The sequence below is a fragment of the Felis catus genome, chromosome C1 (assembly GCF_018350175.1).
Source record: "Felis catus isolate Fca126 chromosome C1, F.catus_Fca126_mat1.0, whole genome shotgun sequence".
Lineage (NCBI taxonomy): Eukaryota > Metazoa > Chordata > Mammalia > Carnivora > Felidae > Felis > Felis catus.
This window is the reverse complement of record NC_058375.1, coordinates 201,904,711-201,926,908: the sequence shown is the minus strand read 5'-3', so window position 1 is coordinate 201,926,908 and position 22,198 is coordinate 201,904,711. Positions and strand designations below refer to the sequence as shown.

The following is a 22,198-nucleotide window of genomic DNA, read 5'->3' as shown; positions in this document are numbered from 1 at the left end:
GGGGGCCGGCTTGCAGTGGGCCTTGTACGTGATCGTGAGAACTTTGGTACTCTGTGCGCTGTGTGCAGAGCAGTGACATCATCCGACTTGCTCTAGAAGGATCGGTGTGGCCAGGATGGAAGGGAGGAGACCGGAGAGGAGGCTGCCGCTATTGATCAGGGAGGTGGCTGTGGAGATGGTGAGAAGTGCTCAGGTTGTAGACAGTTTTGAAGGTGGAGCCATCAAGGCTAGAGGTGGGATGTGAACAAGTCAAGGACCGCTCTAGGGTTTTGGGTCTGAGCAACTAAAGGGTGGAGTTGCTCTTTCCTGAGATGGGCAAGGTGTGGGAAGAGCAGGCTTGGGGGGAATGTCCTAAGTGTGAGTTTGGCCGTAATCGATTTGGGATGCCCTCGAAACCACCAAGGGGAGAGGTTGGAGTTTAAAAATGCGGGTGTTATGATGCCAGTATGTGATGTCACGTGAAGTGTGGTGTTGCATATGGCACCTAGGGGTGAGCACGGATACAGAAGAGGTCCTAGGACTGAGTCCCAGAGCCTCCCACATTTGACGGTGGGAGGCATGAAGACGAAGTGGCCAAGAAACTGGTGTGGAGCAGCTTGTGAAGCAGAGGGTTGGTGAAGGAGCCTGGTTCCCTGTGCGGCCCCTGAGGTGTCAGGAGGTCAGTGACGGTGGATTAAAGGATGACATAGTAGGTCTTTCTAGCGCATTCAGGTGGGCTCATTTTAACGACTTTTTGGTGGTGCCCAGCAGCTTTGGGCGGCAGTAGAAATGTAAGGGGCTCCGGGGAAGAAGGTCACCTAAGGTACGTGTGAGGGAAAGGTGAAGGGCAGAGGGATGCTAGGAGGCTAGGGAGTGTGGCCCTTGGGCCAGGCTGGTAGGATCACAGCTGAGGCCAGGAAGAGGCAGGTGACCATGAGAGGAGACAGGTCCTGGGATGGGGCCAGGCCGATGGTGAGGGCGGGTGTGTGGGGCGACAGGACTGTAGTCTCCTGGTCTCTGGCTGGCACCTGCTCGCCCCATGCTGGGGTTAGAAAAGAAAGAACTGTGGCGTCCCTGCCGACAGCGGGAGGTCCGCCTGGCCGTTGGAGAAGCAAGACCCTCTCTTCTTGTCTGACACCCTCCCACCTCCCTCCAACGTGTGGTCAGATCCTAGACTCAGAACACCAACTAATCTTGATTTTCTCTTTGTTTTTGTTTTGTTTCGTCTTGTTTAATGCCTTGTCCCTTGCGTTCTCCGTGTGTCCCGTGTCCACCTGCCCCCTGTGCTGTGGGTGTGGTGCCTTCCTTGCCTGGTGTCATCCCCTCCCGCTCACCCCCTCCCTGCCGGCTCCCCGGGGTGGGGGTGGGCAGCATACAACGCCAAGCTGCAGAGCATCGGGCACACAAGCTTCCAGCTGCCTCCTCTCCACCGGCTCCGATCTTCCTCCCTCTCTGGTTGGTCCACCTCTGCCCCTTCCCCCTGATAAGTCTGCGGCCCTCACTATGGCTCTCAGCTTCTCTTCCTCTCTGCCCCATGGGCCGCTTCTTCCAAACTTTTGCCCAGTCTAGTCCTCTGTCCTCATTTTTCCATTCCCCTTTACCTTTCTTCCTTCCCTCTTCTGTTCTCTTCTTTCCATCTCTTCCCATTCTCTTTGCCAGCCCCTTACTGCCCCCCCCACCCACTTCTCTCTCCTCCCTCTCTCCACACTCTCTCCCCCTCCTTTCTGCATGAGCGAGTGCTCCCACTTCTGCATGGACACAGGCCTGATGCCTTTTGCCTTGGCCTTATCTGCTGGGAACAGGGTCTGGGGTGACTAGATGAACTTACAGGCTCCCGGTGGACACGCAGGCCACCGCGTGAGTGTGCTCAGTAAGGGTGAGGACAGCCCAGCTCTCTGGCTACCCTGGCCAGACCACTCAGGCTGCTGGGCCAGGGCCTCGGTAGGAGCTAGGCTGTGCTTTGCGTGGGCCACCAGGCTCACGACAAAGAGCGAACATCTGTGCTCTGTCCACTCTAGAGCACACTACTCTCTGGGGATACAGCACGCCCTCTGACCTCATCCTGAATCTCGGATCCTAGGACCCGTGGGCAAATGTCAGAAGCCCTGGGTGTGGTCCTGGCTCTGCCTGTGACCCATCCCTGTGACCCTGGGCAGGTCTCTTAATTACTCAGGGCTCAACTGCCTAATGTGAAAAATGGAGAGATCATAGCCCTGTCATGTGTATTTTACGTTGGTGGCTTGATGTCCTCCAGTATGGTGGACCCTTTATCAAGGGTCTGTGTCTGCTCGATGATGCCCACTAACGTCTGCCCCTGGCTTCTCGGACGTAAAGGCCCATAGTCTTTTAGCTCTATGGAGGGAATCTTGTTATCAGTGCCCTGAGCCTTGAAGCCCGGAGGACCAGGTTAAGAAGGCAGTTCCGGGAAAAGGCTTAGGGGACAGTGGGGATTGTTGACTCCCTATGGCAGTATCTGGTGCTTGCACAGCCCCTCCTCTTCCCAGTCCGTGGATAACGGGGAGATGGCTCTAGCAGAATGCCCCCTGTCCGCCTCCTCTCCCCTCCCTTCACCCTTTCTCGGCCCAGTGGTGGGGAGTGTTCAGTTGGGCCCGGGGGATGGGGGCAGTTGTGGGGTGGGGGGGCCTGTCCCGAGGGGAGCTGGCATGGCTTGCCCTGGGGCTGCTAGTGTGATCGCCGTGTGGCTTTCTGGTGCCCTGGCCCAGCAGGTGGCCTCCCGGATACCCTGGCTTTCGGAGCCCCAGGCGTGCCGTCGGACACCCAGCCCCGTCACCTGGAGCTGAGGAATCCAGTCTTTTGGAAATCGGAAGGCTGGAAAGAAGAGCTGGGTCTGTGGGGGTGGAAGTGGCCAGTCCGGGGGCTGCAGGGGAGACACGTGACGAAGCCTGACACCAGGGCATTTGTCCGTGGGACTCAGGTGGTGGGTGGCTGTGCTCAGCCAGAGCGGGTGTGTTGATGTGTGTTAGGGCTACAGCACCCAGACTTTCAGGGTGTGTGTGTGTGTGTGTGTCTGTGTGTGTCTGTGTGTGTGTGTGAGAGAGAGAGAGAGTATGTGTGCGCGCCTGTGTGTGTGTAGGGAGACAGAGGCCCTGACAGACTGGGAACAGGCTCAAGAGACTGAGAAAGTCTTGGGGTTGAGGGTGGTGGGGGGGAGGAGGGGAGTGGGGAGCAAGCCTATTTTTATGATGGGTCAGTCTGCGGGACACGAGGGAGGGGTGTTCTCTCTCTGACACTGGCTGTAAGCTTGTGTCCAGCTGTCCCAGCTTGGCTGAGGAACAGTAGGACTCTCTTCCCTCCCCCTGGCCATGCCCTGTCTCCCCTCCCAGAGAAGGACAAGAGAGAGGGGACACGCTCTCCAGCACTCCGGGGCATATCTGAGCCTGCCAAGGGGGACAACAGTGAGATACTGTGTTCAAAGAATGCGAGAGCCCTGGCCGGCCACTGGTGCCATGGGGCGCACTGCAGGGGGAGGGGCTGTCCCCATGGGAGTGGAATGCGGGGTCTTCCCCCTTCTGCAGACTCCTGGCTCTTTGGAGGTCATCCTGTCCATCCCCCTGCCTTAGGACTTGAGGAGGTGTGATCGTTCTCAGATGTCTGACTGCCTTGTGCCAGGGCCTCATGTCTCCACATTTGGGAAGCCCCTCCAGTAGTCTGGCCTCTCCTCTGCGAGGTGGCCACCATTTGTGGCCACCATATGGGGCACCTAGACATGGAGGATGCTCTGAGGCAAACCGGGGAGATTTTTCTCTGTCCCTCTGGGAGATTCAGGGCCTCGGATTAAAACAGACCCACTTTTCAAGGGCAGACATCAGATCCCCAAACAGGCCACCCCTTGCAAAGACACAGGGACCTGCCAGAAACAGGCTGCCGGGCTGGGTGAGCCGGAACTGACAACCGGCCCTAATGCATTTCTTTTAACCTTGGGGCTGCACTTCGTTCCAAACCCCTAGAGCCTTTCCCAAATGGGCCTCCTTTGTCACAATTATTATTAGAAAATCAATGGCTATGTCTGTTTCTTTCTAATGTTTTTGCCAGGAATGAAATGAACAGCAGCTCTAGATGAGGCTGCCCAGGAGGCCGGGGGAGGAAGGGGCTCAGCGGAGGTGGGAGAAGCTGGGTGAAGGCAGGCGCACCCTCAGTTGGGAAGCGGCACTCGATGCTGCTGCTTCTCTGAGGGCTGGGAGCCTGGGGTTTGCTGCGGGGTCTCTGGGCGCTGCTCAGCCCTTTCAGGGCCTGCCTGCACCTTTGACCCGGGCTGACGCTCAGACCCTAGTTAGGGCTATGTGACCCCCATGCTTCTATTCTGAAAATAAGGGCATTTTAAGGTGACGGCTTTTTTGCTTTAAGGAGAGCCGTTTGGGAGTCTGGATCACTGTCCCCATCAAGGGGCTCTTTTGTCTTGGTGGAGGTAACAGGGAGGCTGCCTCTGGGCAATGAGGAGCGCAAAGCGGACCCCACCCCATCTGGGCACCGCTGTGCCTTTGTAAATTATGCCAGTCCTGCTGCTCTCTGGATGGGCCCCCAGTAATGAGACATGAGTGACTGTGTGTGTGTGTGAGAGAGAGGGAGTGTGTGTCTGGCCCTAGTTTGGCCTCGGCATCTTGCCGCTCATGACAAGTAGGAAGGCTTCTCAGCAAGTGCTTCTCACGGCAGCCTTAGTGGCTGAGCCGGGCCGGAGCTGGGGTGGGGCACCTGGGGGCACGCCGACCCCACTGTGGATGGTAGACGATCCGGTCTGCAGGAGGGTGATTTCTGCTTGGCTGCGCTGGCACATTTCTAGTGGCCAGCGGTGGGCACGCGTGCGTGTGTGCGTGTGCGTGTGCGTGTGCGTGTGCGTGAGTGGTGTGCAGTGGGACAGCGTTCCCAGATGTGCTGGCATGAGGTGGGTGCGGCCAGCGTCCTACGTGACCTTTGGTGTATCCCGGCATTTCCTCTCACTTCACCTGCCCTCCCGGGAAGCGGTGAAGGCAGAGCTGAAAGTTCCCTCACACAAGATAATGAAGACAAGAAGCCTGTCCTCAGGCTGGGTCTTGGCCTCCGGGACCTGGGGAGTAAGTTTTCGAGGATTCTGGAGCCAGCTCCATGAGGCAATGGGTTCCGTGCCTCAGCCCAGCTGTGGGAAGACGGAGTGGGAAGGAAGGAGGGCGAGGCTCCCAACGTGCCCGGGCCTGTGGAACGGAGGGGATACAGAAAAGCAGATGGAGCTCATGACTTCAGCCCCTCTGCCTGCTGTTCTGCTGGGAGGGGGAGGGTGGGAAGCTCACCATCTTTGGGGCGAGGAAAGGGGCGAGTAGATGAGGGGCCGGCGGAAGGGAAGTTGGCGAGAGGTTTCAGAGATGCATGGGAGGAAGGGTGGGGAACCCCAGAGAAGACCGGCGATATTCTAGGGGCCAGCTGGGGCTGGGGACTTCACGATAAGACTTGAGTCATTTCTTTGTTTCTCCTCGGGAGCACCATTTGCAAGATGATGCATTATTGGCTCTTTCCAAATTTCTTCCCCACGGGCCTGATGTTGCTTGTCGGTTGACGCGGTCACCTTGGAGACTGTCTCTCCTCCTTCCACCTTCCCTCATTTCCCTGGAAGCTCTGGCCCTCTGCCTCCAGGGTTTGCAAAGAGTTGACATCTGTTTCTTGTATCAGCCCTTGTGCTTTGGGCCCCAGCCCTGTGCAGGGTAGCGATTCCCGGTGAAGGCCAGCCCAACCTTAGCAGCTCCCCCGCCCTGCAGAGAAAGCCTGGGGTGCGGGCGGAGGGAGCTGGTGGGGAGTACTCAGGGGAGACAGGCCCAGCTCCAGTGTGGCCCCTGGCTAAGGTGCACCGCCTTCTCTGGGGGGATCGGGCCTCATCGATCCTTTCTCGCCTAATATGCTCATTGCCTTCTATGCCCTGCATTCTCCCCAGGGGTGCAGGCTCGGGAGAAGCAGCCTGCAGAACCCCCAGGCCCTCTCCGGAGGCGGGCAGCCAGCGATGGACAGTATGAGAACCAGTCTCCAGAACCCGCGTCTCCCCGTAGCCCTGGGGTCCGTTCCCCTGTCCAGTGCGTCTCCCCCGAGCTGGCTCTCACCATCGCCCTCAATCCTGGAGGGCGGCCCAAAGAGGTGAGTCCTTGGGCTGTGTCCTGTGGCCAGAGAGGGTAGTGGAGCCCACCTGAAGTATCCAGGGGCCCGATAGTCACCTGAGTGACACTCTCCTGTCAGTAAACTCAGTTCTCACCCTATGTCTCTTCTCTGGCATGTGGAAGCTGGCATTTCCCTCCCTAAATAACTTCTATGCTCCCACTTCTTACATCAACACTGAGGTTGAAGTTCCCCCTTTGACTCCTAAAGGGCGCCCCTTAGTAGGGTGGTGAGGATCCTGGGTATGACACAGATGACCCCAGTCTCTACACTCCGAACCCGATCATAGAGACTGACAAGAGTGTCGTTGAATTCTTTCTAGGTATAGAGTTTTCTTGGGATATCTAATTTCTATGTCAAAATGTTTGCACTTCTGAGACATTTCAGTAGTTGGAGGCAGTAGATTCCAGCGTATTAAGGCTGGGACAGGGCTGAGGAATATGCATTGTAGACGTGCATCTTGGAAGATCCTGATACGAGTGGCCCATGTCGGATACAATCCAGCCTAGTGAGTTACTCTGGATATAAATGGCTCTTGGACATCTTTTCTCTCCTGACTGCCTTCTGGACCCGAGTCCCCCATCCCAGCCCCTTGTCTTTGGCCCCGTTGTGCAGTATTTCCGAGGCAGGTGCCCCTCATTTCCACCCATGCTGGCCCACGGTTTTGCAAAGAGCCGATTTCCACGGTTTTGCAAAGAGCAGTGATGAAGAAATTGGTGGCCGTCTCCCTTTGACCTTTGTGCTTGCCTGAGGAGGGGTGGGTGGTCGGGCTGACGAGGGGACTAGTGGGCCGGTTACTTGGGAAGCCCCTGATTGCAGGGTGTGGCCGCCAGTGGGCATCCCCTCTACCCGCCCTGTTCTTCTCTTGCAGCCCCATCTACACAGCTACAAGGAGGCCTTTGAGGAGATGGAGGGAGCCTCCCCGACCAGCCCACCACCCGGTGGGGGTAAGAGCTCCTCACTGAGTCTGTCTTCCCTGGGTCCCCTCAAGCCCCTCTCTCAGCCCTGGCCTGAGTAAGCACCCCGGTGTGGGGGGAGGTGCTGGCAATGCTGGGCGTGGCCAGGATCTGCCACTCATTTCACTTCACCATCCTGCCCCCCCCCCCCCCCCGTCTCTTCCTTCCGTTGTCCACGCGCAGACATGTACGGATGCAGCAGCCACAGGCTTGGGATCCTGCTGACCTTCTGTGGGGTCCCCGGCCTCCCACCGTCTAGATTTTTCCTAACTGTTGAGAGTTTTTGCATCCCACGTGCAACATCCCCCCCGCCTCCCCCAATTTCTAAAGCGACTGTGACTTGCTGATGTGTCCCTGAGGTACCCTTTGACCTACTTGCTCCTGACGCCCATTTCTGTCTACATCCAGGCACCTGTTCCGTTTCGGGCAACCTACTTAGTTTCCATCAAGGAAAGAAAGGCCCAGAACACTCAGCCTGGCAGAGTCCCCATCTCATCCATCCTTGGTCTCCAGGCAGGAGCATTTAGTTTGTACCTCCTGATGCACTCGCTGGAGAGGCAAAATCCCCCAAGGACACAGGCATTTCCCACCAAACAGAAGACCCGTCTGAGTGCAGGGGTGGCGTAGAAGAGGCAGGAGGAGCTGGAAGAGGGCAGCTGTGGGACAGCCGTGATGGGACAATACTGAGAAGGACTCAGGGGGGGTCTGTGGCAGGCCCGGGGCAGCAGAGGAGGGAGAGACCGGGGAGGGGAGGAGGAGGGTGATAAGAGAACTGGTGGCATGTTCTCCTGGTGGCTGGCTGTCCTGAGGAGGGGAGGAACGTGGCACCAGTCCCCCGCCACGGTGCCAGCACAACTGATGTTGGCTGTCATCTGGGACACGCAGGAGGCCCAAGTCGTGAGCAGCAGCTCACGTCCAAGGGAAACAGGACACGGGTCACGTTTGTGATGAGACATTTTCTAGCAGCCGCCTTGAAAGACGTAATAGGAAACCGGAGAAGTACATTTTAATATTTTTCTATTTAACCCCAAATATCTAAAATATTACCGTTTCAATAGGTAGATCAAGATAAAAATATTTTTTTAAAATTTTTTTTAACGTTTATTTATTTTTGAGACAGAGAAAGACAGAGCATGAACAGGGGAGGGGCAGAGAGAGAGGGAGACACAGAATCGGAAACAGGCTCCAGGCTCTGAGCTGTCAGCACAGAGCCCGACGCGGGGCTCGAACTCACGGACCGCGAGATCATGACCTGAGCCGAAGTCGGATGCTTAACCGACTGAGCCACCCAGGCGCCCCTCAAGATAAAAATATTAACGGGGTCTGTTACTATCTTTTTAAAAAATGTAAAAAGAGGCCAATGAAATCCCTTTCAGTAATAGGTTTTATTTAACCCCAAAGACCTGTCATACAAAGAGATGTGTTGCCTTCTTATTTCACAGTGAGTGTTTGAAATCGGGCGTGTGTGTTACACGTGCAGCACATCTCGATTCAGATTGGCCACACCGCGCAGGTGCTCTGAAGCCACGTGTGTGCCTCAGGGCTCACCTCGTGGACAGTGCGGGCCCAGGGCGGTCTGCTCAAGAGGCAGCTCTGTGGCCTTTTGTGACTCCGTGGAATCGCTCTCCCTGGTCTCAGCCCTCCGCCTTCACCCCCTGCTCCAATTTGCGGTTGGTCCAATCAGCCAGGATCTTGGTCATCACCCTGTTTGGGATGGAAGCCATCTGGGCTGAGCTCAAGTTAGGTTTTGTCCCGTGTGCCTGTTCCCATTCTTCTCGCCCTGCCCTCGCCAGCCCTGGTGTCCCAGCGGGGAGAGTAAGTCCGAGGTTCATCGGTGCACAGGGTTGGGAGAGAGGACAGAGGCGGAGAAATGCGAGGAATTTCTCCGTCGGGAAGCAAAAGCCTTGCCTGGCTTCAGGGCCACCCACTCGTCTGCCTCAGCAGAAGAGCCAGATGCCTGGGGACTGGGGCATGAGTGACGAGGCAGCTGGAGATGCTTGAGGTGGAGCCAGGAGAAGCCTCCCCCTGCCTCTTGTCCTCTTTACCTTGGGTCACTGGGCCACCTGTGCCTCTGCTACGCCAGCTGGGCCCACACATGCACACCTGTGGGCTGGAGATGCTTCGTGCCCATTCCATGGGCAGTGGTCTCTGAAGCTGGGCTCAGTCCTCCATAACTAATCACGTTCACATTCATTCGTTTGACAAACATTAATAAGTGCTTCATAAATATCTCTTGCAAGACACCATTTTCAGTAAGGGGGGGGCTGGAGGGTGGTAGAAACCAAAAGTGTGTGTGTGTGTGTGTGTGTGTGTGTGTGTGTGTGTGTGAGTGTGTGTGCACGTAAGGAGAGAGACCTGCAAACCTAGATCTGCCTCACTACCCAGATGTGTACGTTTGTACACATTTGTCTCCTGTGCTGTATTTGTCTAATCGGCACCTAAGGATGGTGTGAGGATAGACTCTGCCCCCCACCTGGACCCCTGCGAGTTCCCACTGTTCCTGTGTGCACCCATGTACAGAGCCACCTGTGCACCAGCAACTTATGTATGTCGCTTGCATTGAGAGCTTATAGCTTTTGTTTCCTGTAGGTCTCTCTGCCTTTTGGGAAAAGGATTGTTGGGGGGGGAGGTCCCAGAGCTGCTGTGGGTGTGCTAGGCATCGGAGGGGGGCCGCTGGTCTGTTGAGGCCAACGGCGTGTGGCAGGCAGGCTTGGGCCCTGGCCGATCCGTGCAGCTGCGTGTCCTCAGGGCCCGTGGCCTCTGCACACTTCCCGTGGCCGGGCTAGGAGACACAGAGCTTGCTTCTTTGCTTCTTCTCAGAGGTGTGTTAGGAGAGGCAGCTACTGCCACCGAGGAGAGATCTCGTGGCTGGGCATAACCACCGCCCTGAAGTTCAGCTCGGACGCTGGCCACGTCCTTGGCTGATGGGAAAACGGCTGACAGCCCTCTCTGACCTTGTGTGTTCCATGACACTTCTAACCCAGACGGGCAGCTGCGAAGGGCCCTGGGGTTTGCGCAGGGAGTCAGTGCTCTTGGCCAAGGATGGTGGCGATGGGGCTTCTCCCTCTTCCTGGACGCTGGGATTTGGGGGTACAGAGAGCCTCACACTGAGAAATTCTCTCTTCCTGGGGTTTGCAAGCGACGTGGTTGGCCGAGGGCTGCCCTGGGGTCTCAGGGTGGGCGCGGCTCTGCCGGGGATCCCTTTCCTCCCTCTGTCCTTTACAGGATGTGCCGTCTTGATACCCCATTTCCTTTAGTTCTCTAAGTCCATTGAAATGCGTGGTATAGAAAGACTGTGCATCGGCGGGGAACAAGAGGATGAGGGAAGGGAGAGTATAGTATGGAGGAAGTCAGAGAAAGCCAGAGAAGCCTGTGTGTATGTCGTGAGCCGTGGCGATTCAAGGGGATCATGGCCATGCAACTGAGGTCAAGAAATTACTTTCTTGAGGTTGAGGGCCAGGCTGAGGGGCAGCTCCATTTCTTGACTTTGTCTACCCTTGGAGCTGTGGAGGAACACAGAGACAGGAAAGGGCAGTGGCAGCGACTTCTGGGACGGGGGCTGGTTCTTCTGCACCCCCTCCTGTCGCCCACCCCTCATCGACATGCCCTCACTTATGGGTGTCCGCACTCCTGCCCCTTTTCCTCTCCCCACACCTCTCTCGCCCCGAGGCTCACTCGCCGTGTCTCCTTTCTTCTTTCTTGCACAGTGCGCTCCCCTCCAGGTCTGGCCAAGACACCCCTGTCGGCTCTTGGCCTGAAACCCCACAACCCAGCGGACATCCTGTTGCACCCTGCCGGTGGTGAGTGACTGGGCATGGAAGGTGGGGGTGGGGGGAGGCCAAAGGAGTGAGTCAGCATCTGAGGACCCCTGTGGTCCTGGGCGGGGCCTCAGGATCTAATCAGAAAATGCCCCGAGGTGATGGGTTCTCAGGACCCTTCTGGAAACAAGATGGCAACCTGGCTTTGTGCCCACACTGTCAGGTCTGAGTGGGGGTTCTCTGTGCAGGGGTGGAGGCAGGTAGGTCCCTTTATAGTCTTCACGGGGTCAGTGCCACTCCCGGGGTCCTCCGACGGGGGGATTTGGAGGCTTGGCCTCAGTTTCCTTCTCTGCCAGAAGCCTGGCTCTGCCATCCCCCAGTGTTCAGGCACTGTGTACTTGGAAACACACACACACACACACACACACACACACACGTACACACACTCCCAGTTCACACCTCCTACTTCCTTATCACGTGCCCCAGCTCCTTTCCTCCCTGTGGGGAAGGGGAGAGTGGAGGGCCCTGGTCCCTGAGTGGCCATTCTGCACAGGCAGAGCCCAGGAAGGTTGTTCCCTAGACTCTGGTTTTAGGGCTGGGCTGGGGCTCTTGGGGCCAACTTTGCTTTTTCTCCTTAGTCACCAGAAGACTGATCCAGCCAGGTAGGAGGGCAGTGACACGCATGTGTGACCCACACGGCCGGCACAGCCTCCCACTTGGAGGTGTCTGCATGGCCAGGGACACTGAGTCACCAGGGAGCAGAGGGGCTGGGGCTGCCTCTCACCGGCCAGCACACTTCTGCTCGAGATGTAAGCCGGGGGGGCAGGGGCCATGAGAGGGGCCGGCTTTGTCCCTGGGAGCGAGGCTGTCCTTGAACTGTGCGCCCTGAGCCCTCAGGGTCCTGTCAGGGTGGATCTTACCCCTCACCCTGGGCTCTTCCGCCCTGGCCTCACCCCTGCTTTCCTACCACCTCTTTCTCAGTGAATTCTCTTTCAGGAAATAATCCCTGTTAATCGGTCTCTCTCTCTCCTTTCTGCTCTTCCTCGCCTCCTCATCATCTGCCTCTCTTTCCTGTCTCTCCTTCCTGCTACCTCTCCTCTCATCTTCCCTCAGAGGAGGATGAGGGGAAGGTGGTGACAGAGCTTCCCAAAGGTAAGTGTGGCTTTGCTGGTGGCCGCTTCACTCTCTCTGAGTCTGGCAGTGGCTGTTCACGAGGGGCTTGGTTGGGCTGGCTCGGGGGCAGTTCTCTTTTCTGATGGGTCTCAGATGACCAGGTACATAGCTTTCTGGTCCCCACCCCCTGGTGATGAGCTGTCCCCCTGGACGCTGCCCCAAGTTCTGACTGAGGAGCTGGGCACAGGTTCAGGCGTAGCCAGCTCCGGGTGCCAGTGCGGTGCCACCTCGCAATGATCCACCCCCCCTCCACCCCTGCCCCTTCCTCCCCCAGCGACACTTCCTCTAGCTTGCCTGCGGTGCGGACAGCCCCCTCAGAGGGCGAAGGGACACACGTTATCCCACTTCCTGGGGCGTGCCCCACGTGCATAGCTCAGAGCAGGTTTCTCAGCAGACTTAGAGCCTAGAGTTGCCCCCTTGAAGCCCTTGCTACCACAGGTGGTGGGTAGGGAGTCTGCTTTCTGGAATCTTAGATGCCTCTGGGGATTTCATGACAGCTATGGATCTCCCACACAAATGCATCGGGACACCGTGCACATAATTTTGACAATTTCAAGGGGTTAGCATGTCTGTGTCCCAGCTTAACCCTCAGTTTAGATGAATTCTGTGTTGTACACGAAGCAGAGCAAGGGACATAGGAGGGGACATAAGCAGAGGTGGGACACAATCTGGTTGGAGACCTTTAACTTATTAGGAACAGGATTCAAGTGATGATTCAAGAGCATCAGGTGAAATGAAGGGGGTGCCGGCCGAGGCCGTCTGTGTGTGACTCTGGGCATCAGGGTCCCCGTCTCCACCAGGGGGGGGCTTGGTTGAGGTGGGCACTGAGGTCCCTTCCAGCTCTGACATGTTAAATGTTCTGACTTCCTGGTTCTGTGTGGCCTGCTTTCTTTAAAGGCTCTATCTGATTTTCTGAATCCCACCTGCCTCTTTCCTTTGCACTCATCGCCTTGATTTCCCACCCCCAAAGTGGGCATGAGCTGTGCCCCTCTGAATCTGCACACTGGACACCAGCCAGAGTTTGGGCAGTAGCCCCAGGCTGCCTGGGGGTGCAGAACGAGGTGGCCACCAGCAACAGGCCCCAAGTGGGGGGAGCCACAGCATGCTCTTGGCTGCCCTTCTCCCCAGCCTCCTATGGGAGTCGGGGGTGGGGAAGGGCTTTCCCCCAGGCTGGCTGCTGGCTCCTAGCTCCTGACAGGGCAGTGGGGATGGGACAGGAGTCCAGAAATGCTGGGGCCCAGGAGCACCCACAAGCCCTCTCCAGTGGGAGGCTCTGAGGGGGGGATTATCCCACAGGCTGATAGGTGCTGGATGTTGTGTTTCCCACTTTGGGGTGACACTTCAGAGAAGTGAGTCTCAGCAGAACCGAACTGCCCATTTTACCGCACAAATGACTCTCGGCCTTCAAGGCCCCGAGTCCTCCGACCCTCCTTTGTGTGTCTGGGAGCCACAGAGTTTGGAGGGGATGGTTCTTGGGGATCACCTCTGCTGGACCCATCGTTTCCACAGATGTGGGACGGAGGCCTGTGTTGTGAGTGAGTGTCCGGGGCTTCGGCCCAAGGCCCCAGTTAGGGGGCAGGAGGGCCCAGACTGGACTTACAGGTCTCCTGTCTCCTAGTCAAGGGTCTATTTCAGAGCCCCCCTCCTGCCTCCAGACACTGAGCCCTGGGATTCCAGCGTGGGGGTCGGAATTGCTGTCGTGGCCTGGGGTGCGGGGCGGGAGAGGGCCGGCGAGCGAGGCTCCCGGCCAGTTCCATTTTCCCTGACTCATGTACCACCTCCCTGGTCAGACCAAAGCACATTGTTTGCTGACCCTCCGAAGCTCTGCTTGATCTCCCTGCTGAAACTTTGGTGGGAAATTCAGAGAAAGATGCCCGTGAGGAAAAATGATCAGAGGCAGAATTACTCGGCTAGAGGAAGAGCAGATTTTAGGGGGATCTGCTCTCAAGGCACTGTGCTAAGTGCTTTACATGTATTCTCTCATTCTTTGATTCATTGATTCCATATTTCACGTCCCTATTACGTGCCAGTCACTGTGCCAGGCTCTGGGAATATACTGATACGCAGTACTGTGATTCCTAATCTCATGGAGCATATACGTGATCAGGAGCCAGAATCAGGTTACTTGGAGTTACGCATTGAGATGGCACTCCAAAGGGAAGGGATACAGTTTACGAGACCTTATAGCCAAGAACCTGACGTTGGTTGAAGAAGTAAGATGTGAGGGTGAGTGACATTAACTTGGTGAAACTGGGAGGTGAGAAAAGCATTTGATGTAGAGAAAAAGCATGTACAAAGGCCCTGGGGTGGGAGGGAGCTGCATGTTGTTTCTAGGAACTGCAAAATCAGTGAGGCTGAGAGCAAGAGGGAGCTGGAGGCTGGAGTAAGGGGGAATGGCTTTCTTCCTCTCCTTCCTTCATGAAGAAGGGAACTCAGTCCCCAGCCCCAGTGTTTCCATTTGGAGGTTGTACCCTGGGCGAGGGTACACTGTAGGCAAGGGGGTTGGGAGGGCGCTGCAAATGTAGATCAGCAAGGATCCCAGGGTGGCCAGAGAGCGGATGGACGTCCTTGTCTTCCAGTGAGAGAAAAGGGGTGCTGAGGACTGTGGGCACCCGGGTGAAGCCAGGAGCCTGGAAAGGTACAAGAGGAGTTTTCAGAGAGTGACCCAGAATGGCGAGGGATGGGAGGGGAGAGTGGACTCTGGCTTTGCATCTCCATTGGCATTTCCGTGGGCTCCGTGTTGCATGGTTCCTCTGCCCTGATGGGTTACCCCAGGACACAGCTATCCCCCCCGCCCCCCAAGACTAAAGACACATGAAACGACTGGCTCCCGGACTTCAGCTGGCCAGTGTGTGTGCACTGGGCGGGAGGGCAGCTCCAGGTCAGACCGCCTGTTTTCCTAGGCCAGCTGTGTCCCTCGGTCCCCTGTGACGGGGTGAGGGACTTGCATTCTCCTCCTTTGCTCATGTGATTGCCATTGTTATTATTATTAATAGTTCTGGCTGACATGCTGGAGTACTGGGTCGCAGCCAGCTCTTGGTGTCCCCGTGGGGCTCTGGCCCTTCTCTAGGCTACCGGGAGCCGGTGTTGAGAATCAGGAGACCACAGTGCTAGTACCTATGGCCATTGATTGGCTGGGTGTTCTGGGGCAAATCACCCCACTTCTCTGGGCTGAGGAGACGGGTGAGATCAGGGGTCAGTAAACTATGGCCGCATCTGGCCCATTGCCTGTTTTTGTAAAGAAAGTTTTATTGCCATACGGCCATGCTGTTTTGTTCACGAATTGTCTATGACTTTGTGCTACAAATGCAGAATTGAGTAGTTGCCACAGAGACCATTTACTAAATGGTCTAAACGATTTACTATCGAACCTTTTACAAAAGCGCGTGCCTGCACTGGGCCAGAGGGTCTCTGTAGCGTCTCCTGGCTCCAGCAGGCCCTCGGACATGGTCGGCCGAGAACCAATGCCTTTGGAGTGACAGAGGCCTGGGGCTTCTGTGACGTGGCTGGGTGGCCTGGCTGGTGGAGGGGGGCTTTTGGGTAGGCCTTGCTTACCTCTGCCTGTATGGACTCCAGCTTCGGGACACCGAGGTGGCTGTATCACCCTGTGCTCCGTACCTGGAATACAACACCCCATGCTTGACCCTCTGAAGACATCTTGCCCTCCCCCCATCTGCTGTCACACAGTCCTGGCCCGCGAAAGCTCCAGGGGCCTGGCCGGCCCAGGGCAGCATGGATTCTCTGGTTCTTCACTTTCTCAGGCTGATTTCAGCGGATGCCCCGATTGTGGGTAGTGTGTGAGCCTGTGTTCTGATCATGTCCCTCTTGGGGGAGACGGGATGGTGCCAGGTGTGGAGGTGGAAGGAACATCATCCGTCCCTGCTCATGTCCCTGGAGAGGCCGAGTGCCCTGCTTCTTCTCCCTGCATAGCACGGAGTTAGTTTCAGGCCTGGCCTCAGAGGTCTGGGAGGAGGGTCAGACAAACGCCGGCTGGGGGTCAGGAGATCTGGCTCCGGGCCGCACCTCCGGACACATTGATCGCTCTCCCCAGGCCTCAGCGCCCTCACCTGTAGAACGGCCTTGCTGGCACTTGTCCTGCAACCCCCCCGGATTCTGAGACTCTGCTAAACACCAGACAGGGATAGTCATGTCGGTCTCGGGAGGAATGCTAAGTGTGTCAGGCAAGGTGGGTGGGTGTGTCTTGGCAGGGAAGGGGCTGGGCGTGACTCACCAGCGCGGGCCTGTTGCTAGGCCGGCAAGCCTGTTTGTGGATTCTGGGCGTGGGTGGAGCCCATGTGAACCCTGGCTCTGTCCCGAATGTGGGCAAGGCTGGGCCGGAGCTCTGGGTTCACTGTAGAGCCCAGACTCCAGCGGTGCCAGGGGGACCTTGAAGGGCCTGGAGGTTGGGTAGAAGGGTCTTTGAAGGAAAGAAGCCGCTAAAAGGGGTGCCAGCTATAGACAGGTGTCCTAGCTCTAGGAGGGAAGATTCTACGATGGCTGTGTTCAGCGGCAAAGCTGGGGTCCGTTTCTGGGAAGCTTCTGTGAGCGAGGCCCTGGTTAAAAAGGCTCTGTGGGGGCTCTTACAGCTTCTCCAAGACACTGGGAAGAGGGGGAGTGTGGGTAGGCCGGAGCCCGAGGAGTGCCCTTTGCATGCTTGGCTGTCCTTTGGGAGCTGTCCCCACAGGCTGGGGAAACGCTGTTGGGTTCCCTGACAGGTTGGGAGGGGTCTACACTGCACCCTCGTGGACCTCAGTGTCTCTTCTGGCCCTTTCCAGAGCCCCGGAGCTACGTGGAGTCGGTGGTGAGGACGGCAGTGGCTGGGCCCCGAACTCAGGACCCGGAGCCCAAGAGCTTTAGCGCCCCACCTGTCCAGGCCTATAGCCACGAGATGCCCCTGAGGAACGGGACCCTGGGAAGCTCCTTTGTCTCCCCCAGCCCCCTCTCCACCAGCAGCCCCATCCTCAGTGCTGACAGGTAAGTGGGGAGGAGGGTCCAGGCCTAGATCTGCCTGGAGCGCGGGCGGGTAGAAATCACGTCCAGATGGCTGCACCTTGGACACCAGCCCCCCAGGGTGCATTGGGAGAGCATCCCAGGAGCCAAATATCGTGGAGCATGAGGATGGGTGAACTATAATTCCCAGGCTGAATTCAATGCCACCATCCAGAAAACTGTGCCGGACGTGCACCACCATGCACCGTGGTAAACCAGTCCTTGCCCCAGCTTTAAAACCCAACGACAGCACCCACTATCTAGTGAGTCTTCCAGTGTGCCAGGTGCTTTGCTAAATGCTACTCTTAGGGTCCTACTTTTCAGAAGGGGAAACTGAGGCACAGGGAGGCCAAGTAGCTTGCTCAAGGTCCTGCAGGCTAAACAGCGGTGGAAATAGGATTCAGACCAAAGGCGTCTGGCTCTAGAGCCCATGTCTCTCCTGGACCTGCATTTAGGTGCCCGCCTGTCACAGGATGACAGTCGGACGTGCCCAAAGCAGACATGTACGTGTCTGGAGCTCCCAGCAGGAGGCTACCGTTTCTGGGTAGGGGTGCAGAGAGGGTTTCTGGGGGCTGGAGGTATTTGTGGTGAGGCCAGGAGGGTGAGCAGGTGTTGAAAGGGGGAGGGGGAGGGAGAGGGCACTCTAGAAGGACAGCACAGCCAGGGCGGAAGATTGGGGTGCGGACGTGTTGGTGCGGGGGGCTGAGGGCACACAGTGGCAGGTGAGGAGGGCCGTGTTGGTGGAGGGTGCCTTGCATTCGAGGTGGGTCAGACAGAGAGAAAAGCCTGGAATCAGGCAGGGGAGGGCTCTGAAGGGGAAGCCCCCTTGTGGGGGGTAAAGTGAGACACTGCTCAGCTGGGGGAGTGGGTGTGGGCTTGGCGACAGGGAGAGCGTGACCTGACACAGGACAGGGAGCCTGGGGTGAGCTCGGGCAGGGCGTAGGGTGCCGGGCACGGGGGTTACGGACTAGGCTAGGCTGCCCCGGGACGGGAGACGGCTGCTGGGCATCCCTTTGCACGTCCACCCCCTTCCCTAGCCTGGGCTCCTAGGAGGCCTCGAAACTCTCCAACCATGTCCTGCTGCTATCACCGGCCAGGCCCCGGTGGCTGAGTTTGCCGCAGGCCCTCCGCCCTCTGTTGGTCCCACACGGCGCGCCCCCTCCCAGGTCAGCGTGGGGGTGGCTGGGTGAGCAGAGGTTGCATTCTTCTGCTCTTCTAAGAATTCTGGAACCTCAAGCCAAGCGTGCACCCTCAGTCCACCTTGCCCCCTCCCCAGCCTCTTGACAGGCAGACGGCTCCACTTCTTGGGAAATCTGCTCTGAGCCAAAGGGGGATTCTTCCTTTCAAGGAAAGGACATTTCCTAACCTGGCCAGCCCCTCCCCGCTCATGTCCAGGGAGCCCTGACATCAGGAAGTTTTCACTGTTTCTCACTCAAATTCCTCCTGCTGTAGAGTTGGCTCTTTTCAGGGCTCAGGAAGCTAGTGTTTCTCCTGTGGGGTTAATCTTCCAGAACTCCATGTCAGTCCCCCCGACCCCACCCTGCTCAGCCGGACACTCCCTCCATTCCTCAGAGGCCATGTTATTCTGTACCAGGAATGGCATTCCGCTCTAGCCACTTCTGGGGTCTGAGGTAGACTTTTTCTTGGCCTGGCCGTGACCTGCCTCTTGCCCTTGGCTCTTGCCTGGCCCCTCACCTCACCTCAGCCGGGGACCTGAGCTTATCCTGGCCTCAGCCTGGCCTCGAGACTCCCTCCAGTCTGTAGTTCCAGGTTGGCCCATATTCTTGTGTAAGGACACCCTCCCAACCCCTACCTCACCCCCCACCCAGGGGCTCCTGGAGCAGAGCCTACCTGCCACCTCCCTGCAGCTACAGCTGATGCAGGGTCCCTGTCAACCTTGGCCTCTCCCGCCATGTCAACAATGGATAGGAGTTTGGGTCTGGAAGCAATCAGGGTTATCTGATCCAGCCCCCTTGTTTCCCACATGAGGAAACTTTAACAAGCACGATCCAGGTTGCCCTTAACCTTGGAGGAGAGCCTGTGATTGTGGCTGTCTGCCAGGTACAGTCCCCTCTGAACTGAACTTTCCAGAGTCTTAGAATTGGGAGCAACCTTTGTGCTCGTCTACTGTAACCTCTGGGTGGAGGAAATTCCCACCACAACATTCAAGAGGTTGGTCATCTTCTGCTTAAATGCTGCTAATGACGGGAGTCTCATTACCACGCAAGGCAGCTTGCTGAATTAGTGGCCAGATCCAACAGCTGGAAAGCAGGCCTTACAATAAGCTGAACTGTCCTGCTCTGAGACGTGGTGTCTTTGCCTTTTGCAAAGACAAAATGGGAATGAGAGCCCAGGTCTAGCACTCGCAGTGTTCAAAGATGCTAGTGGCATCCTGGGAAAAGTGAGTCAAGGCAGGGATACTCCTGGTAGGAACAGGAGCTGGGTGGTTTGACCCCACCCTGGTGTTCAGTGTCTGTGGTGCTGGAGGTGACACGGGGACGGCCATCTGCAGTTTCCATAGGGGAGACCCCTTGCTTTGCCTTCTGGTTGAGGAGTCAACAAGGGGCAGTGGGGAAAACATGGGCTTCAGAATCAGATGCGACTGAGTTGGAAGCCTGGTCTTTTACAAGCTGTGTGGTCGTGAGCTTATTGCCTAACCTCTCTGAGCCTCTGTCTCTTCTTCTGATGGTTCCATAGGGTGATGTGCAAAAGTGGTGACATTCTGGCTCATGCCAGTGGGGTTCCTAGTGTTGCCGCTAGCGGAGGTGGTGGGGGGGGGACAGGGCTGAGTGCTCCCTGCAAGCCTGGCCTTCGTGAAATGCCATCTTGACGTCTCAACCTGCCCCTTCTCTTTCCAGCACTTCAGTGGGGAGTTTCCCCTCAGGGGAAAGCAGCGACCAGGGTCCCCGGACACCTACCCAGCCTTTGCTGGGTTCCGGCTTCCGTTCCGGCAGCCTGGGACAGCCTAGCCCTTCGGCCCAGAGAAGCTCCCAGAGCTCTTCTCCTCTCCCGACCGTGGGCAGCAGCTACAGCAGCCCCGACTACTCACTACAGCAGTTCAGCTCCCCAGAAAGCCAGGCGCGGGCTCAGTTCACCGTGGCCGGCGTCCACACGGTGCCTGGGAGCCCTCAGGCGCGCCATAGGACAGTGGGCACCAACACACCCCCCAGTCCTGGCTTCGGCCGCCGGGCCATCAACCCCAGCATGGCTGCCCCCAGTAGCCCCAGTTTGAGCCACCGCCAGGTGATGGGTCCAGCGGGAACTGGTTACCATGGTAGTGCAGTCTCCAGCCCCCAGAGCAGTACAGCGACCACCCCGGGAAGCCCCAGCCTGGGCCGGCACCCCGGGGCCCACCAGGTTTCAGGCCTCCACGGCAGTGTGGCCACTACTCCGGGAAGCCCCAGTCTGGGCCGGCACCCCGGGGCCCACCAAGGCAACCTGGCCTCCGGCCTCCACGGCAATGCAGTAGCCAGCCCTGGAAGCCCCAGCCCGGGCCGGCACCTGGGAGGGCCTGGATCCGTGATTCCCGGCAGCCCCAGCTTGGACCGGCACGCGGCCTATGGCGGCTATTCCACCCCCGAGGACCGGAGACCCACGCTGTCCCGGCAGAGCAGTGCCTCTGGTTACCAGGCTCCCTCTACGCCCTCCTTCCCCGTGTCCCCTGCCTACTACCCGGGCCTCAGCAGCCCCGTCACCTCCCCGTCGCCGGATCCGGCAGCCTTCCGGCAAGGGAGCCCGACACCAGCCCTGCCCGAGAAGCGGAGGATGTCCGTGGGAGACCGAGCAGGCAGCCTCCCCAACTATGCCACTGTCAACGGGAAGGTGTCCTCCTCGCCCGTGGCCAGCGGCATGTCCAGCCCCAGCGGGGGCAGCACCGTCTCCTTCTCCCACACTTTGCCCGACTTCTCCAAGTACTCCATGCCAGGTGAGCCCCTCCTTCCGCCCCCGCCTCTGCCGTGGCACATGGCCCACTGGGTAGGATGTCTGTGTCCATCTCTGTGCTGATGGCTCTTTGGCACACAACCAGGGGCGGCTCACTGACTTCTTGGTCTCAGTTTCCTTGTCTGTATAATGGGAGTTGGAGGTGGCCTCAAAGTAAGTGCGGGGGCAGTGATGAGGATGTGGGTGCCCATGAGGAGGAGGAGGAGGAGGGGGGGGGGAGGAGGATAATGATAGTGTTACTGTTATGATTATCATCACTATCAGCATAGCTTCTGCCACTCACTGAGCACGTGCTGTGTGCCAGGCCCTGAGCCATGCGCTAGCTCTTTAATCCTCGCAGCCGCCTGGCAAAGTAGGTATTATTACCCCCATTTTATGCATGAACAAAGTAGGCTTAGAGAGACTCCGTCATTTGTCCAGGGTCACACAGTTAGTAAATGGCTTCCGATCTAGGCCCATTGGCCATAAAACTCACGCTCTCAAAGCATTATTGGAGTTGTCTTCTCGTGTTTCCACATTTATGATTTAGCATAACTTTGAGAATCTGCCTTCCTAACCCGGACTGCCATCCCTTTGGCCTGCCCACAGCACTCAGTCCCCACCTTTTGATCCCACTGCGTGCACATCATTGTTAACGTATCTGGCGGCCACGTGCACTGGGGGCTGAGGCCGAGGGCTGAGCATTTTCACTGGAGTCTGGTTTCTGCCGACCCGGCTTTGCTGAAGCTCATGCACGTCCGCACACTGATCTCTTTGCTCGTCACCAGAACTCGGCATCTTTGGCCTCCGCGTAGAGGGCTCGGTGTCTAAACACAAAGGTCAGGGCCTCCGCCAGACCTCGAATGTGCCTGTTGCAGAATGGCCCTGGAACTCTGGGGCATTCGAGGAAGATTGAGGTTTCAGGCAGCCCCGGGGTGGGCCCCTGCTGCCTAGACTCTCAGTGTGTCGCTCCCAGGTCCTGCCCCGAGCCTGCCAGGCAGGGGCATCGACAGTGACCCCGCACGCCCCTGCTTGCTGCTGCCCACCGGAGACGACCGGTTCCCAGCCCCTCCTCTTGGAGGATGGAAAACTTCTAGTAGTTGGGACATTTCCTGTTTCCCACCGTCTTCCCTGCTTAAAATAGTCACTGGAGTCAACGCAGGGAGGCACGCGGGGCTGCAGCCGCCTCTGACAGCTCGTTAGGCCCCAGCAGCCGCGGGGCCTGGGGCTTCAGAGCAGAGAGACAGGCAGCTTGCCGCAGTTGCTTGGCCCGGCTGCTTCGCCCGCCCC

The 22,198-nt window shown here is 57.8% G+C and overlaps 1 protein-coding gene across 9 annotated transcripts in view; it reads left to right on the top strand.

Moving 5' to 3' along the window:
- Positions 1-22,198, top strand: part of TNS1 (tensin 1) — a 201,281-nt gene that overhangs the window by 163,825 nt on the left and 15,258 nt on the right. For 4 of the 9 annotated variants that reach the window (XM_045034461.1, XM_023259674.2, XM_023259675.2 and 1 more), the window contains 7 exons: positions 1,351-1,434; positions 5,897-6,093; positions 6,983-7,058; positions 10,775-10,867; positions 11,939-11,977; positions 16,774-16,972; positions 19,846-20,912. In XM_045034461.1, the coding sequence (XP_044890396.1) occupies positions 1,351-1,434; positions 5,897-6,093; positions 6,983-7,058; positions 10,775-10,867; positions 11,939-11,977; positions 16,774-16,972; positions 19,846-20,912 (1,755 nt within the window). Of the gene's footprint in view, positions 1-1,350; positions 1,435-5,896; positions 6,094-6,982; positions 7,059-10,774; positions 10,868-11,463; positions 11,488-11,938; positions 11,978-16,773; positions 16,973-19,845; positions 20,913-22,198 lie in introns of all 9 variants that reach the window. The other 5 variants (XM_023259670.2, XM_023259676.2, XM_023259672.2 and 2 more) reach the window with 5 other exon arrangements.